The 16,665-nt window shown below is 44.1% G+C and overlaps 1 protein-coding gene and 1 long non-coding RNA gene across 5 annotated transcripts in view; one reads left to right on the top strand and one right to left on the bottom strand.

Annotated features, from left to right (window-relative positions):
- ABCA8 (ATP binding cassette subfamily A member 8) overlaps positions 1–6,472 on the top strand; it is a 69,148-nt gene extending 62,676 nt beyond the window's left edge. For 2 of the 3 annotated variants that reach the window (XM_032320132.1, XM_032320133.1), the window contains exons 32-39: positions 79–239; positions 878–953; positions 1,026–1,120; positions 1,716–1,835; positions 2,078–2,218; positions 3,566–3,645; positions 5,449–5,504; positions 5,636–6,472. In XM_032320132.1, the coding sequence (XP_032176023.1) occupies positions 79–239; positions 878–953; positions 1,026–1,120; positions 1,716–1,835; positions 2,078–2,218; positions 3,566–3,645; positions 5,449–5,504; positions 5,636–5,734 (828 nt within the window). In that variant the 3' untranslated portion in view covers positions 5,735–6,472. Of the gene's footprint in view, positions 1–78; positions 240–877; positions 954–1,025; positions 1,121–1,715; positions 1,836–2,077; positions 2,219–3,565; positions 3,646–5,448; positions 5,505–5,635 lie in introns of those variants that run through there. The other variant, XR_004280452.1, reaches the window with a different exon arrangement.
- On the bottom strand, positions 6,306–15,114 carry LOC116577219. 2 transcript variants are annotated; one of them, XR_004280454.1, is made up of 3 exons: positions 13,898–15,114; positions 7,543–7,742; positions 6,306–7,406 (listed from the first exon to the last, which is right to left on the bottom strand). It is a non-coding gene; the product is annotated as an uncharacterized LOC116577219 (long non-coding RNA). The 2 variants fall into 2 exon arrangements; XR_004280453.1 differs by lacking the exon at positions 13,898–15,114 and having other exon boundaries at positions 7,543–9,890.
- Positions 15,115–16,665: the final 1,551 nt, after the last annotated feature.

The raw sequence follows: 16,665 nt of genomic DNA, 5'->3' as shown, positions 1-16,665 counted from the left end.
AAAGAGAAAGAGGCCGCTGAGAAGTGCAGGACAAACAAACCCAGAGGGCAGGGGCTGAGAGTGAACCTTACCCTGCAGGTGCTACTAAAAGGCAGCCATGGCGACGCCTCCCCAGGCTTCCTGGGGTACTGTCCCCAGGAGAACGTGCTGTGGCCCAATTTGACTGTGAAGGAGCACCTGGAGGTGTTTGCTGCCATCAAAGGGCTGAGGAAAGTGGATGCAGCAGTCACCATCGCCAGGTGGGTGGGAGTCACACCTGTTCTCTACCTACAGGGGCAGGCGATGGTTGGGGGTGAGGAGCTTCACCGCGGGTCCAAGACAGGAGATTGAATTCTGACCCAGATCACACTGCGTAGATTCCCTGCTAGAAACTGGTTTCCTGGACTTCAGAGTGTTAATTTTCTTCTCATAGTAAATATAAAAATAGTAGCCACTGGTGAAAGTTATCAAAAATCCTAAAATTTAAGTGTAAAGTATTTCTCAGAGACCTATTTAGAAATCATGAAATGGGCTTTGAGTCTTTTAAAAGGAAAAGCTATCCATCTGGAGGGATCAAACCAGCCTGTTTAAGAGTGCCTGGAATTGGGGCACCTGGGTGGCTCAGTCAGTTAAAGCATCTGCCTTTCTCTGTGGTCACGATCTGGGATCCAGCCCCACGTTGGGCTCCCTGCTCAGCGGGCAGTCTGCTCCTCCCTCTCCCTCTGTCCCAGGCTCGCTCTCTCTCTCTCAAGTAAATAAATAAAACCTTTTTTTTTTTTTAATTGCCTGGCATCTATTTTCCAAACTGCATTTTTGAGCTCTGCTCCCCATCCCTGTGCCGCGGGATCCGCCCTCCCGCCAGCTTCCTTGCTGTAAAGCTCCACTGTGTCTCCTCCAGGTTGGTGGATGCGCTCAAGCTGCAGGACCAGCTGAAGCAGCCTGTGAAGGCTTTATCCGAGGGAATAAAGAGGAAGGTAAGAGGGGGGGCTCAGCGTCACTCTGCGCACCCCAGGTCGGTGCCAGACTCGCTGTCTCTCCCGTTGCAGCTCTGCTTCGCGCTGAGCATCCTGGGAAACCCGTCGGTGGTGCTTCTGGACGAGCCCTCCACCGGCATGGACCCCGAGGGGCAGCTGCAAATGTGGTGAGGGGCTCTACCCAGTCACGCCCAGCCCCCACGCCTTGCGGGAAATTTGTGAATTGTTTTACTTGTGTAAAAATGGTCCCTCAAACTGTTTCTTAATGGGGGAGTGGCAGGGAGACCACCTCTCAGGATCATTAATACTGTACATAGTACAATATTTGGCAGAACAAGCCCAAACCCTCTCCCTGGTAATATTTCACCATTGAACTAAAAGCAAGTATTGGCAGGACCGAGACACACTCACTGTCAGTAGGACTATGTATTTTCTCCTACTAGGTTGTGACACCTCGGTGGTTGAATTCTGTGTCTCTGTTCCTTGGCTCAGGAACAATCTCTTGCTCAGCATTTCTCTCTCAACACAACCTCGCGAGAAACTCCGTGTTCTGTGACGGCTTCCCCAGTGCTTGTCTCCCCTTCACCGGCCCTTACCTGGCTCACCTTTCCTCATCCACCTGCCCTCTCTCAAAGGTCGTCCTTTGCTTGAGCTCCTTTTGCTTATTACTCACAATGCATGCCGGTTAAAAATTCTTTTCTCCACCCATTTGTGATTAATTAGAAGGCTTTCTTAATTGCAAATGGTCTTTTGACGATGTAGGCAGGCGATCCGGGCCACCGTTAAAGACACAGAGAGGGGCGCCCTCCTGACGACCCACTACATGGCAGAGGCTGAAGCTGTGTGTGACCGCGTGGCCATCATGGTTTCCGGGAAGCTGAGGTGGGCGACCGTCCCCGCCTACATTTGCCCCTTCCTCCCCCAACCCTCCCATCCCCCCAAGTTCCCCCACCCCACATGCACAGGTGCATGGCGGGAAGAGTTTGTGCCCAGTGCGGCTGTGGCTGCTGCATCTGGGTCTAACAGTGACGCCCTGGAGACAACCCTCACGGCAAAAGTCTCAAACATTGTGTGTCCCATCTCTTTCCCCTCTCGGTGACAACCTCATCCTCCTTGACCTTCAGATGTATTGGTTCCATCCAACACCTGAAGAGTAAATTTGGCAAGAATTACCTGCTGGAGATGAAGATGAAGACCCTGGAACAGAGGGAGAGCCTCCATCAGGAAATTCTGAGGGTTTTTCCCCAGGCTGCCCGGCAGGAAAGGTAAAGATGGATGCTGGCTTTGATCTGGTACTTAATGTCAACTTTTCCTTGTGGGTTTCATGCATTTGTCCTCAGTAGAGTGCACATTTAGCCCAAAAGGAAACCTAAAAGATATGGATACTGCAGAAACTAAATTAAAGAGGGGAGCTGATGGAAAATCAGGGGTAACATGTGTTGTGGTCCTACTAGCTGCCAGGTCCTACTAGCTGCCTGGTCTCGTGCTATCTTGTTTAATCCTCACTGACTTTCCATGGTAGATACTGTTTTTCCAGTGAAAGATGAGATTATTTCAAAAAAAGCATTATGGGAGTCTGGACCCTACAAGGACCTTAATAAACGGAATTGGCTCTTATCTTTAAGCATAGGAAACTGAGAAGTTAGGTCACATGACAAAGCTAACCAGGGGCATCGGTAGGACAGAAAGCTAATTATTTTCTTTCAAATCTATTAACACGTCCAATTTTATTCACAGTCTGGTCATGGGGTAGTTCTCAGGAAAATCAAACAATAAAACTCAAAGGTCAATTTTAGGACCATTTTTAAAATCTAGAATTTACTGTAGAAGACATATGATGTAGGAGTTAGGGGAGAAAACTGAAAAGAGTAATAAGAAGTCATAACAATATGGTGGGAAAATATATTTCTACGTGGGTATAACTATCGAAGCCGTAGTGTACCTTAGTGCACAGCCCACGACTGAACAGAAATAGGTCATAAAGGCACAGGGAGTAGCAGAACAGATGAGAATGATCACCCCATACAGGGAGGAAATAGTATTTGATGAAATGAAATCGAAATCTTCCTGATTTTCAAATGATAAAAGGACAACTGTTAATCTGGCAAACAAATTATTTTTAAAAACTTGTTGCTGAACATTATTTGGTGCTGAATTCCTGGTGATTTCCAGTCCTCATCGGAGACTCAACGATATCGTCCTACATTAGGAAAGTAGTTGGAGTAGGATGGGACCTGTTTGGAGAGGTAAGGTTCTCTGTAGAAAAGACTTAGACCACCACCTGCGCAGAGTGACTTTAAGAAACGACAGGGCTTGGGTCCCTGGTGGAAGATGAAGCTGGAGAAGCAAGTGTTCAGCTGAAAAGAGAAGGTAGCAGACAACTTTGGCAAGGGTCTGTGTTTCATCTACACTGCATCTGCCCTCTCCATCCCAGGAGCCAAGGACAGGAGCCTCTCCCACCCCGGGATCTCCTTGTGAACCGCCTCACCCTGGGCATTTTGCCTGCCCCACACTGACTCTTCTTTACCAGGATAACAACCAGAGACAGGATGGCAGCCCACCTGTCCCGGCACGGGGCGGCATCAGCCTCAGCCCTGCTCCTCTCCTCGTAGGTACTCCTCTGTGATGGTCTATAAACTGCCAGTGGAAGACGTGCGACCTTTAGCACAAGCTTTCTTCATGTTAGAGAAGGGTAAGAGCCATAAACTTGGAAATAAATCCCAGAAAGCAGATAATTCCAGATCATAGACTAATCCATCAGCCTGACAGAAATGGAATGTGAGCTCAGGTGTTCATTGTAAAGATTTTGTCTATTTATTTATTTTGAGAGAGAGAGAGAGAGAGAACGAGGGGGCAGAGGGGCAGAGGGAGAGGGAGAGAATCTCAAGCAGACGCCCTCCAGAGCACAGAGCCGACATGGGGCTCCATCTCACGACCCTGAGAATCTGACCCAAGTTAAATTCAAGAGTCAGATCCTTAACTGACTAAGGTACCCAGGCACCTCGAAGGTGTTAATTTTTAAAGTTAAAAATCTTCAGTTGAATTTTAGGGGCACAAAAATCGATGTTGGGGTGTTGATGGGCAGAGGGATAATGGGAATGATTTTACTTTTGCTTGGTGGTGGTTTTCCATATAGATATATGTATTATCTATATATTATATGTATTATCTATCTATCTATCTATCTATATATTTCCATATATCTATATGGAAAACCTAAGTCAAAATTAAGTCCTGTAAGCATTCAAAGAGGATACTTTCTTTGGGAACATTGATGCATGATGCATATTTACAATTTAATTTTATAGGGACTTGAACATTACTTTATGGCTTTAGGCTGTGTATGAAGAAACTGGCCTCCTGTCTGGTCATTAAAACAATCTTCCTGTGTCTGTTGCATCTCCCATCTGACCACACTGTGTCTGTCATCACGGCTTCCTGTTTGTCTTGCCACCTGAGCCCGTTAACTCCTCTCTGAACTAACTGTGCTGGCCAGATCTCCCTCCCTCTATGTTTTTTCCATTGTCATGACTCAATGATCTTTGTCCTTGCTTGTCACCTTCCCTGGGGAAGAGAGTCAAGTGTCCTGGTTCTAGAAGACTCTTTGTACTCCTGCCAACAGCATTCATGGTCCCAGTGACACCCTGTTGCCATTCTCTGAGCCAAGCACCCCAACTTTCTGGACCATGTGATCACACCAACACTCCACAGATTGGCACTGTGACCAGTACTGGCCTGGTACTGTTGGTGACATATCCAGGCTGCGGCCTCCTATCAGGGCTGTGACTACCCTTCCCATCTATTCTGGTCAAGGAGAAAGGTTTTCAACTCAGTTAGAAGCAAGCGGTCACCATGGCAAGAGGGTCGCAAAGGGTATCTGCTCCCCAGGAAACCTCAGACGTCTTTCTCCATAATCTTCTGGGGCTTCCTTTTGCAAAACGTGTCTTCCTCCCCCCCATACCTGAATGCGCAGAAGAATTGGGTCACATGTACTGGGAAGGAAACCTTTCAGCACTGTCTTCTCCTTAAATAGAAATCTCTAACACAGGGGCGACTGGGTGGCTCAGTGAGTTAAGCCTCTTCCTTTGGCTCAGGTCATGATCCAAGGGTCCTGGGATCGAGCCCTGCATCGGGCTCTCTGCTCAGTGGGGAGTCTGCTTCCTCCCCTCTATCTGCCTGCCTCTCTGCTGCTTGTGACCTCTCTCTGTGTCAAATATATAAATAAAATCTTAAAAAAAGAAAAAAGAAAGAAAGAAAAAAGAACTCTCCAACACTGTGCTAAATGAGCATAGCATACGTACTTTCCTCCCCAAACCCATGTGAATGGATGGGTGTATTTCGAACTGCATTGCCATACTTAAAACAGGAACATTTTTACCTAAACTTTTTTATTTAAGATGTTTTTAAAAATTGCTGTTTGTACGGTGTGCTGACTTCTAAGGCCATTTGGGTATAAAAATAGATGAACTCCTAACGTCCATCTGTCCTTCTGCAGTTAAACAGAGCTTCGACCTGGAGGAATACAGCCTCTCCCAGTCCACACTGGAGCAGGTGGGTCGGTGTGAGTGACTCTGTTTCATCCGGGCATTATAAAGGGACACCGTGTGCATACGCCTTGCACTCACTCAGAGCGACAGAAGGCAGTGTCACCTCTCTCTCTCTTCATTTCTTGTCCATCTCAGGTTTTCCTGGAGCTCTCGAAGGAGCAGGAGCTGGATGACTTTGATGAAGAACTTGACCCTTCAGTGAAGTGGAAGCTTCTCCCACAGGAAGACCCTTGAAGCTCCAAATAGCCTATGTTTCCATTCAAGCCTGTGGTTGTTTTTGAAGACAGCTATTTTTACAGCATTAATGTCATATTTTCAGAATTATATTATATTATAAACACTGACATGGTTCTTCCTGTAGTGGACAGTAGGAGCAAGGGCTGGGCAATTGCAGCCACTATGTGGACAGAGGTACGTGGCTTAGCCCACCTCCCAGTCACTGCTTCTGTGTCTCTGCGGGTCTCTCTGCTTCCACTTTTCTGAAAACCTTAAAATACTTTTTTCTAACCTAGGCTCAGAAGTCCATACATTTATTCTTCTACAAGTTTGATACTCGGTGAAGCTAATATTTTAGTAAGAACTTTAAAGGACCATGTCAAAAACATCATACTTTTTAAAATAGATTTCCATGTATATTCTTATGGCTAAAAATATTAAGCCATCATTGACCATAGTATCTGATATCAATATATTTGAAAACATATCTGCTGGTAACACTATCAATAATATAGTCTGACACTTGCCATTAGGAATTTATTGTACTTTTAAAATTTGCGTGAGTCAATGAAGTCTCACTTTCATTGTGTTTTAAAATCAAGGTTTTAGAGTTGCTGGTTTTTGTTTTTTTAAACTGATCTTTTGTGGGTATTTTCTACTTGGTCTAAGAATATTGATCCGTATAGTAACAAGTCAAATGATGAAGTTGGTGGGAAATATATGTGCAGTTTTGAAATACATTTTCCATTTCAGGTATTTTCACGTGTCTTTTTCTTGACAAAGTGGCCTCCCTATTCACAAATTCATTGAAATGAAATTGAAAAAAAGTTCTGATCTAACAGCTAGTTCACTGCTTTCATCAACCTGTTGCCAAATGTAAAGAAAGAAAACACCACAGATGATTAAGGAAGTTAAAGGTGGTGGCAAACAGACATTTCCTGGAACAGTGTTGCTTTGGGTTTTGTTTTTGTTTTTGTTTTTATTTTCCAAAAAATACGGGGTGTGATTACCAGGCATAAAATGTAGACAAGATTTTCTGAGTGGTGGAGATGATTGCCTCCCACCCTAGTTCTGACTTTACCTGTCCTTTCTTCCCTTTGGAATCCCTGACCCTCTCAGACTCCAGTAACTTTTAGCAGTTCAGAAAATTCTGTTCTGGAAAGCTTGCCCCCCACGCTCATTTCCCAAGGTCCCTTTGCTCATCTTGGGCTGGCGTGTGGTATGTGCCCACAGGCTGGTTTGTGCAAGCAAACCCTGACTGCACCTTCAATCGCTACCTTGAGAGGGTAGGGATCCCATTCTCCTTCTGGATTCCCATCAGGCAGAGTGTGCAAAAGAACATGCTGTTCAGCGTTCAGTGAGGTCTGGGGTTCTGGGGGTGGGCAACCTGGAGGGGCTCCTTTGCAATGAAGACTATCCAGAGGGCAGGCTTTGCTCTCCTGGGAACGCTGCCCATGAAAGAAGGGGAGAAGTTACAGGAGCGCAGCTGCGAAGTGGGTTCTATGCTCCACAGCGTTGCTGCCGGTAGATCCCCGTGGCGGATGCTCTGTTCAGCTGCCACTCCTGGATGCCCAGTACGTAAGCTCCCACCGATAAACCCGCATCTCCATCAACATCTTGGGTCATTTCTTCATTCTCTCTGGGCCATCACCCCCACTTGGCTTAGAGTCTGCGTGGTTGGGGGATGCAGCTAAGAACAAAAACATGAGCAAAACTCAGTTCAGCGACTGTTGCTGGGTGATACAGTGTTCATAGTCTGGGGTCTATCATTTACTACCCGTGCACACCTAGTTTACTGTCCTCAGCATGGAGCTACTAGTACCCACCTCCGAGGGTTACCTCGAAAACCCAAAGCGACAAACGCAGTAACAGCGCCAGCTGCTGTCCAGCTGTAAACAGCATCAGTGACTCCAAGAAGCTCTCGTCTGCCCTGATGGCTCCCTCTCGCTCCTATAGATCCTCAGTTCTCAAGGACACATCAGCATGGACCTGTTTCACCTCATTTCCGAAGGGCCAGCCCAGGTATCTGTAAATAACACCAAACAGACTTATTTTCAGGCACAAGGCATGTCTCCTTGACATCCTACACCTGGTTGAAAAATAAAGATATTGGTCCATTAGCAGGGGTATTGTTTCTACCAAGTCAATCAATTTACTTTAATTGAATGTTTCCCTTGAATACTATTTTGTTGGCTCTCTACATAGCCAAAAGAAAGGCAAAACAAACAAACAAGCTGTAGAAGACTTCACATCACAACCCAAAGAAATCATACAAAGTAGCTCTGTTTTCTTCTCTGAAGTTATTATCTGAGAGGTCAGTGGGAGAGACTTCTTGAAGGATGGAGAGAAATTCCTGAAGGAATTTCAGGACTAAGCAGCTTTTCACTCAACCTGTGGATCCATCCAGCCTTGACGTTACAGACCACCAGCGCTGTGGACCAATGAAAGGGACAATCTTGTCAAACCAGAACTTAAGATTTGTACTTTCTCCTTTGCCAGGAAAAGCCAGCTGGCTCTTCATGTGGCTTCGTGTGGGGCCAACATCTGGGGTTGTCTTCACCTGACACACCTGCAGAGGACATCTGCTATTTCACATGCCACTCAGAGCATGATGAAGCATGAAATGATGGTGAGCCTGTGGCAGATGTTGACACCTCTGAGGCTGGTGGGGAAACCAGAAAGTATAAGCACAGACTAACTCTGTGGGTTTTACCCCCAACCTGGAACAGCCCATTATATGTGCAGACCATGGAAGACAAGGAGCATTACTGTGCTAGAAACAAATCATTCTGCTTCTTATGGTCCATCTTACTCTACCCATCCCTTTCCTGCTCATCTCACTGGTAGCCTATAACATCCTTCTGACTTCCTTTGATTTTTTTTTTTATTTGTTCGTTTTGTCTTTCCTTCGGTTGTGTAGAGATCCAGCAAAATACTATTCAAGGGAAACATTCAATTAAAGTGAATTCATTGGCCTGGTAGAAACAATACCCCAGCTAATGGACCAATATCTTCAGTTTTCAACCAAATGTTGAAGACATGGCTTATGTCCCCCTGTCCCCAGCTCTGTCTTATTCCGATTTCCGTGTTTGATTCCTTTCCAGCCCACTTGTTGGTTTCCCCTCCTTTTATCCAGATCTACACCATTTTCAGAGCCTTTCATAAAATGTTGAAGTAAAACTGTGGGGAAGAGTTTTTCCCACAATTGAAAAAAAAAAATGCACTGTCTTCCAAGATCCCAGAGAGGTCAACTATTACATTATGTTGAATAACAAATGCTGAAGACATCAGGAAAATTATGCAATGACTTTAAGATGGTGGGAACCAAGTGTCTCAGGAGATACCCTTCGTCTGCTTCATCCAAGAAGAACATGCACAGCTGTGTAAGACTTGAAGGGCTAATTAAGTACCAGTCATGTCACATAGAGGAAATGCAACATTCTGAAGGCGGGAGGCTTAGTACTCTATACTCTATAAATTCCAAAATGGCCTTATGATCTTCTGGTGATTTAAAACTCGTGTCTTCTTCCTGCTTCTCATGTCCAAGAAAAAGAAAAATGCACCACATCTAAATTAAGTAGAGATTCTAGAGTTGAGGTCTTAACCCCTGGAAGCCTGAGTGATCTAAGTCTCACTTTGGGGATTGAGAGGTAGCTTGTAGTCAGGTTCTAGAGAGGTGGATGCTGCTCTGCTTCCACCAGTCGGGGCACTCATGAGGACAGACGATGAAAAATACCAAAAATTCTTATTATCCTGGTGAGTTGAAATCTGACTCCCTGGACTGGTTGGGGTTGCCCTGAAATGAAGGAGAGGAGAAATTTCCAGCCTCTACAATACTGGAAAGTGCCCTGGAAGGAGGGTGATTGATGCTGGAGTTTAATGTATCAAATGCAAGGAGACTCTCCCAGAAAGCAGGACAAATAGTGAGCGAGAGTAACTGGGAGCTACTTTAGATTGGGTGGTCAGGGTGATAGTTTTAAAGAGGAGGCATTTGAGGTGAGGCCTGAAGGACAATCAGGAGCCAAGCATGGGAATGTCTGAGGGAAGGAAGTTTTGACAGAGGGAAAAGTAGATGCAAACGTCCTGAGGTAGGAACAACTGCTGGGGATTCATGTCCCTTCAAAAGTCCTTCTAGCTAGACTAAGAATCAACTTGACATGAGAGAGAGTCACAGAAGAAAATAAAATTTAATAGGCATACATATAGGGAATCCACAGAGACATGGAAATTCCAAAGACAGGCAGAATGAGGTCATTACGTCCTTCTGAACTAAGAATAAGGGAGAATGGATCTGGGATTTCAAAGGACAAGAACACACTTCACAGGGTGGTAAGAAGAGCAGATGTTTCACAATTAAATGTTTGACCCACCATGCAGATGGGTCACTAAGATGAAAGTTATTTCTGTTTTTAACCCTTATTCTAGCAAAGATGCCCACTGCCAATTTAGATTCTTCTGCATGGTTAAGGGAAGACAAAAGTTTCTCTTGCGCCCACAGCATTTCAAGTGCCTTCAGCTCCAAATAATACACAGGCCGAAGGGGCCCATTCAGGGAAGGGGGTTAGCCTCTCCCGAGCCCGCTCACAATCTTGATGTGTTTAAGGAACAAAAAGACTCCATGTTGCTGGAGTCTCAGAGTGGTGGGCAGAGGTCACATCTTATGAGGGTCTGTAAGCCTGAACAGAGAGATTGGATTTTATTTTAGTGCAGTGGTGGATTAAAAAAAAAAAAAAAAGAAGGGGAGAGAGAGAGAGAGAAAGAGCAAGAGATACGCAGAAAGACTGAGTAAATCCCTGAAATGGTCGAAGCCAACACCCCAAGTGCCAGCTGAAAACAGAGACAGGGAGATTGCCCTTGAAAATGTAAATTTCCCTTCCAAAAGGGTAACTTCTACTTGGTTTTCAAAGCTTCTCCTATGTCTGCTGTTTCTTAAAAATAAGCAGTTCAAAATAATCCCTCTGCCAAAGAAGCATGTTGTGGAATGGTTTATTTTCCTCCCCAACAAAAGGAAAGGGCCATGTTTCATTTGTCTTCGTATCCCCCAATCCCAGTACATACTACACACTCCGGAAATGTCAGGTGAGTACTCTGAGAAGTGGAGAATATCTGAAAGAGTAAGGGGGAAATTATCTGAGACAGACTGTTCTTACTTCAACATAAGGTATGTGGCTGAAAATAACATGAACATTGCTGGACCAAAGGACAATGGGCATTTGAGCAACAGTGACTGATTACAATCTGTGAGCTTCTGAGACCCCACCCCCCGCCAATAACACTTGAAAATTCAATTGAAATAGAAAAAAATTACCAATGAAAACCACAAAATTAATGGCTAGGAATATAGATCAAAGTTGAGAAAGGTGGTTTGCTTCTTTCAAGATGAAAAATAACATGACATGTAATCTACTGTCCTAGAGGTCTTCTCATTCATTTCTTCAATAACTAGGTACTTAGGAACTCCTTCTGTGCCAAACACCAACACACTTACAGGAATGGCAAAATAAGTCAAACACTATCAGGAAGCGGAGGGAAAAGGACTTGTGTTAATTAATCATCTCTATACAGACATTCAGACGACAATCTTAAAAGGATAATTATTATCACTTCACAGTAAGAAAACTGATTGCCAGTTGGAGTAACTCACCTATAATCCCATACTTGGCAGAGCTGGAATCTGAACCCAAGTTTGTCTAGTTCCAAAGCCCCCATGATGATTCCAATATATCCAGAATGAAAATAGAATATGATAAATGCCTGGAAAATATAATCACCTAAAACCACAATGGGAGCAGAGGAGTATAATTGACTCTTGGCTCTTGCTGGCAGCTGGAGAGCATAAAGTTTTAAGCAGAAAAAACCTCAAGGTGTCCTTGAAGTGAGGTCCTACAGGATGAAGGAGGTATATGGCAAGTCATCAAGGTGGAGAAAGAAAAAGCAAGTGGAGTGGTAGGGAGTCATGAAACTGAATAACCTAGTGCCCATTCCAATCTGGACAAGACCAAAACCAATAAACTGTAAGATCATTATTTTACTGCCTAGAGAATTGAAGGAAGAAGATTGGGAAGGGGAGACCAAAAAAGTTCCCAGGGCCCATTTTTCCAGACCTGAGCCTGGGACTCAAGATTATTTGCCCATTTTTTGGTATAATGGCCATGGCCATGGTGTGTGGCCATTCCGTAAACCACAACAGCTGGTCATTTAGCTGCAGCTGTCTAAGCAGTGACACATTGAGTTTGTGCTTGTTGGACACTCTGTGGGTCCCTTTGTAAATGGCCATTTCCTTTGTTTTCTCTGAAGAGGGATTTTAAAGAGCAGAGAGGCTTACAAGACAGATGCAGGGAAATGGCTATTTCTATGTGAACACAGATTTCAGATCCTCTATGCTGTAAATCTGTTATTCAAAAAAATGGGATGTCATGAAGAACCTGTGTTCTGTGCTTCAGATTGGTAAAGAGCCTGGCTCCTTCAAGAAGTTCCAGTAGGACAGAAAGAAGACATTGGTAAAGAACACAGAGAAGGAGGAAAATGAGTTGTGGGATCAGAGGGATGTGCCAAGGGACCCCAGACTAGAGAGGCAGGGAGCTGATCTGCCATTTTCTGTACTAAGGAAGACTTTGCCAGAGTTCTGGAAGGGCGAATGTTTGCAAGGTTTGAATACAAGGAACCAGGGAAGGTCTGTGAAGCTATGAAGCCGTTAAGACTAATGAGAATGAGTAATTGGTACACATACCCCAATTCAAGATAAAACCATGTTAGCATTGTTTCTGCACTCAAAACCACCATGCAACTTGCCTCTGATGGTCAAGACCCAACGTATGCTCTACACTTCTCTAAACTCTCTAAATGTAAGGGCTTGGTGGAATACTGCTTCCCCAGCTTTCAGTTGCGATAACAGGCAACTGTAGAGTTAGTGGTGATGTCACTGGCCCCTTGAACAAATGGAGATCCAAGCTGTCTGCCCTTCCCAGTGGGTCCATGTTGCATTTAGGCCTTTGAAGCTACCAAGTCAAGTACCTCAATTCTTTTCTCAGAGCCTCTAATGCCATTTGTGAACTACCACCGAAGTTGAGAAGTGTTCTAACAGGATATTAGAACTCTACCTCCTCCATTAGGGCTCAAAGAGATTGAACTGATGGGTTGAGGTGTCCTCAAATTAGGCAAGATGATTATGGTTTCTTTGTTTTGCATTTCACATAACAGCAATAACCCAGTGAGAGTGAACTTGGGAAGTAAAGGGAATTTGTTTTTAAAAGACTCAGAAACATAGATGGAGGGGCTTACTTGTTTCTGGTCAGTGATTTATGCTCTTGAGATGTTTGTAAATATTCGACGCAGAAAGCACAGACGGTAGTTGTCCATATAGTGACTATGCCTCTTAGCTTAAATGTACAAGAATTTTAGAAGAAAATGATTGAATTATTGAGTATAATCTCATTTATTTTTACTTATTATTCATACCATGTCACATCGATTGAAAGAGTTGAGATAGCTTTCACTGAACAAAATACAATCTGACTATTAGAGAAGGGTAACAGAACAGAAGAACTAAAAGAGCAATCAAGAAAACACACAGGAAGAGGAGGAAAATGGGTGGATAAAAATCTAGGCACATGTAGAATGATATGCCATGTCTGCAGATGGGCTTAAGAGGGAATGGAATAATTTTTCACCATTAAAAATGGCAGCAGCCATATCTCAAAGGAATTCATCTAATCTGGCCAGCCGAGTTTCACAATAAATGAAATACTTGGAAATACTGCAGCTGCACAAGACCTCTGAGGGAATGAGCCATCCATCTCAGCCTGGAACATTCCACAAAACAAAGGGAAAATAAGCTGCCTTTGTAGGTAGGTAAGAAAATACGTCCATAATGGTGACATTCTATTAAGAAAAACTTTGTTTTTCCTGCAAAAAGCATAAACACTGGTTGGTATATGAGAACTTGACATCATGTGGAAATTCATTTGTCTGGTTTCATAAGCCAAGTAAAAGCATCATAGAGCAGATCATTTTCCTTTATAGAAAACATGCAGAAAACTGAACAAAATTGTTGGAAACAACCATTTGCAGGTACCATTGGAAATGATCGATGGAAGGTAACAAACTGTGATGCTTTCTTTCCCTCCTGAAAAAAGTGCCCCTGGACCTGGCAGGACAGTGGGAACTGCGTGGCATTCTTACCTGAACATCTCCAGGTGAGACACATTGCCATCCCTCCTGCATACACTCTGGCAGCAGAGCCTGCAGCATTGCCCTTGAATGGAGGGGTCCCGGAGCTCAGCTTGGAGCTGGCCACAAGGACCCACCATTCTACTGCTGGAAGAAGGGAGCTGGACTCTGGGAAGCTAGAATTATAACAGAGAGATTCTTGAAGTCAGCAAGCCACAGGAAGGGGAGAAGATAAACTCACCACGTGTGGGTGACTGGCAGACACGTGAATCTGATGGAAATGGGGAGCTTCCTAGGACTTTGAATGCAACCCTTAACTCACACCCAGCTCTGGCAGGAGAAGGAGGACACCTCACAGGCTCCAGGTGCCCTGGAGCAGAATTTCTGCTCAAATCGTTGTCTGACCTTCAAAGTGCACAGATGCTAGGCAGAGCCCTAAAAAGCCAACAGTGGTCTACCCGCATGCTTCCCCCATCCTGGGACCCACTGCTACCTCTTTTCTCACACAATCCTGGTTTTCAGGTGGCTTTGGAGCAACTGGGGAAAAGGGATATGATCCTTCCTTATAAATCATGACTACCTAGCCAGCAGGGGCTGTGGGTAAGGTAGAGACAGGTGTGCACTGTATGAAATATACACAATAGACCTGCAGAGCAAGACAGAGAGGACTTTGTAAGAGTGTGTGTGATGTGGAAACGGACTCCTTGGGAAGGAAAAGGCACAGGAGTGTCTACACCTGAGGATTTCCTGGGTGGAGTCAGGAGCCAGCATGAGTCAGCGGATGTGCACCCCTCTGCCTTCCTGAATGCCTTTTAGCCAAAAGACTGAAGTTCATATAAAAAAAGCCATGGATTAAGGTAATGAATTCCACAGACACCCTGTCATCTTTCTGCAGAGAAGCTAACTAATCTTTACAATGACTCATGGATAAGGACATTCCTAGTTTTGTGCCACCCCCAGAAACTCAAGAAGGGTCCCACTCACAAGCCAAAGGTTTAGTCAAGGAATTGTTCTGTAGATTACCTAACACTCTGAAATAATAGAAATCAAATCTGGCAGCTGTAAAAGATACTGGGATACTTGTAAAGATACTGGGAGCTCACAGAAATTCTAGAAAAGCTACACACCTTGTCTCAGAAAATGGTCAGGAACCAGAGATTAGGCAAGAGGGAAATCACAGCTAATGTCACTCCTCAGGAGCCATCTGATTTGAGGTCACACTACCAGCACCATCAATGCAAGACTCTTGACATCCGAGGCAATGGCCACAACTACTGGATTCTCAAGGTTACTGCTGCTGGACTCCCCGCACGGCCACCACAGAAGACTGTCTCTACCACCCTTATTTCTTTACCTCATTTCCCCTGGGTTCAAAGACTCTAGCTGGAGCATTTTGCTGGACGGATTGAGAAGGAAGATGGGTCCACTTGGCATCCATGGTGGGCAGCCAAATCCTGCCTTCCACCAAGGCTTAAACTTCATCTGTTTTTCTCAGTGTAATGTGCAAAAGAAGAGATCACTAAATTTAAGAAGGTGTGCATGAGGATGAGAAAAATGGCTGGCTTTGAGCAAGCAACGCTTCAGGGAATGGAAAAGGCAGACTTATCATGGAAGGAGCACGTGCCTCGTAAAAGACAAAGCTTCACAGAAGAGGACATCTAGAAGATCCGCAACTGTGAAAGTAGGAGAGGCTAAAGATCCCTCGACACACAGAAAAAAATCAGATTTATCACAGGACGTTCCTGTTCTGTTTTTTCTTGTGGTCTGTTGTTTCTTGCTACTCCGGCATCTTCACACTCTTTTGGATCCGTATCAAGTATTAGCTATCTTCAGTTTAAAGATTTTAAATATTTGGACTTCCTAGGAGATTTTCTCCCATACCTAAATAAAATATCCTGAACCCCCCAAAATTCACTAAACAGAGGCTCTTCATCTCAGAAAACTTTCTCGTTTAGTGCTTTTAGGTATGGTTTTTGTATGGTGGAGAAAAGAATGACAAAATGGTGGGATGGTTGATTCCTTAGATTAACTGATAAATCCCTAAGGGAATGAGTGATAATTCCCTACATGAATCAGACCTCTGTGAAGACCTGCTTCTATCTACCTTGTTGTGCTTGTAAACCACAATGTTGATGGCTTTTGAAACCTCCTCAGAATTTCAAATAGCTTCCTGCATGTTGAGAAGGTGGATGGCCACTTTTTTCAAGTTCTGATTCACTCTTTAATGACACAGTGATGACACTGTTGAGACCTTCCAGAATCACCAAAAATTTTATTGGATTCCAACTTCCTATTTAAATTATACTCTGGGGCCTTCCCCACCCCCCTTCTCTCCTGAAATCCGAACTTGCAATGTCTGTACATTTCAAGCCAAACATTGAGATCGTCCTTCAACGAGGGACATTCTACAATTTGGATAGTTTGCCAAATGAGAGCTATTCGAGGTTAAGAGGGAAATCCAACATTTCACAAACTTTAGGTTATATAAAATCAATAAAAGAAAATCTCTGCAATACTGTTTTTGCTTTAAACTAACCGAGAAACTGTCACTGGGTCATTAAAAATGGGGTCGACTGATTCTGTGCCTTTTACAATCAGAAAAAGAGGCTCAGATCTGAACCTTTGTATCGTTGATAAATGCTGGAAGGAAAACAAACCACAGGGCTCTTACATAACATAGCTTTTTAAAAAAAATCAATTAAAACCAAGTGCATTTTATCCTTTGGCTTGTTTTGTTTTTAAATATTGTATTTATTTATATGACAGAAGAGATCACAAGT

This window comes from Mustela erminea, chromosome 18 (assembly GCF_009829155.1).
Source record: "Mustela erminea isolate mMusErm1 chromosome 18, mMusErm1.Pri, whole genome shotgun sequence".
Classification (NCBI taxonomy): domain Eukaryota; kingdom Metazoa; phylum Chordata; class Mammalia; order Carnivora; family Mustelidae; genus Mustela; species Mustela erminea.
This window is presented reverse-complemented; position numbering and strand designations above follow the sequence as displayed.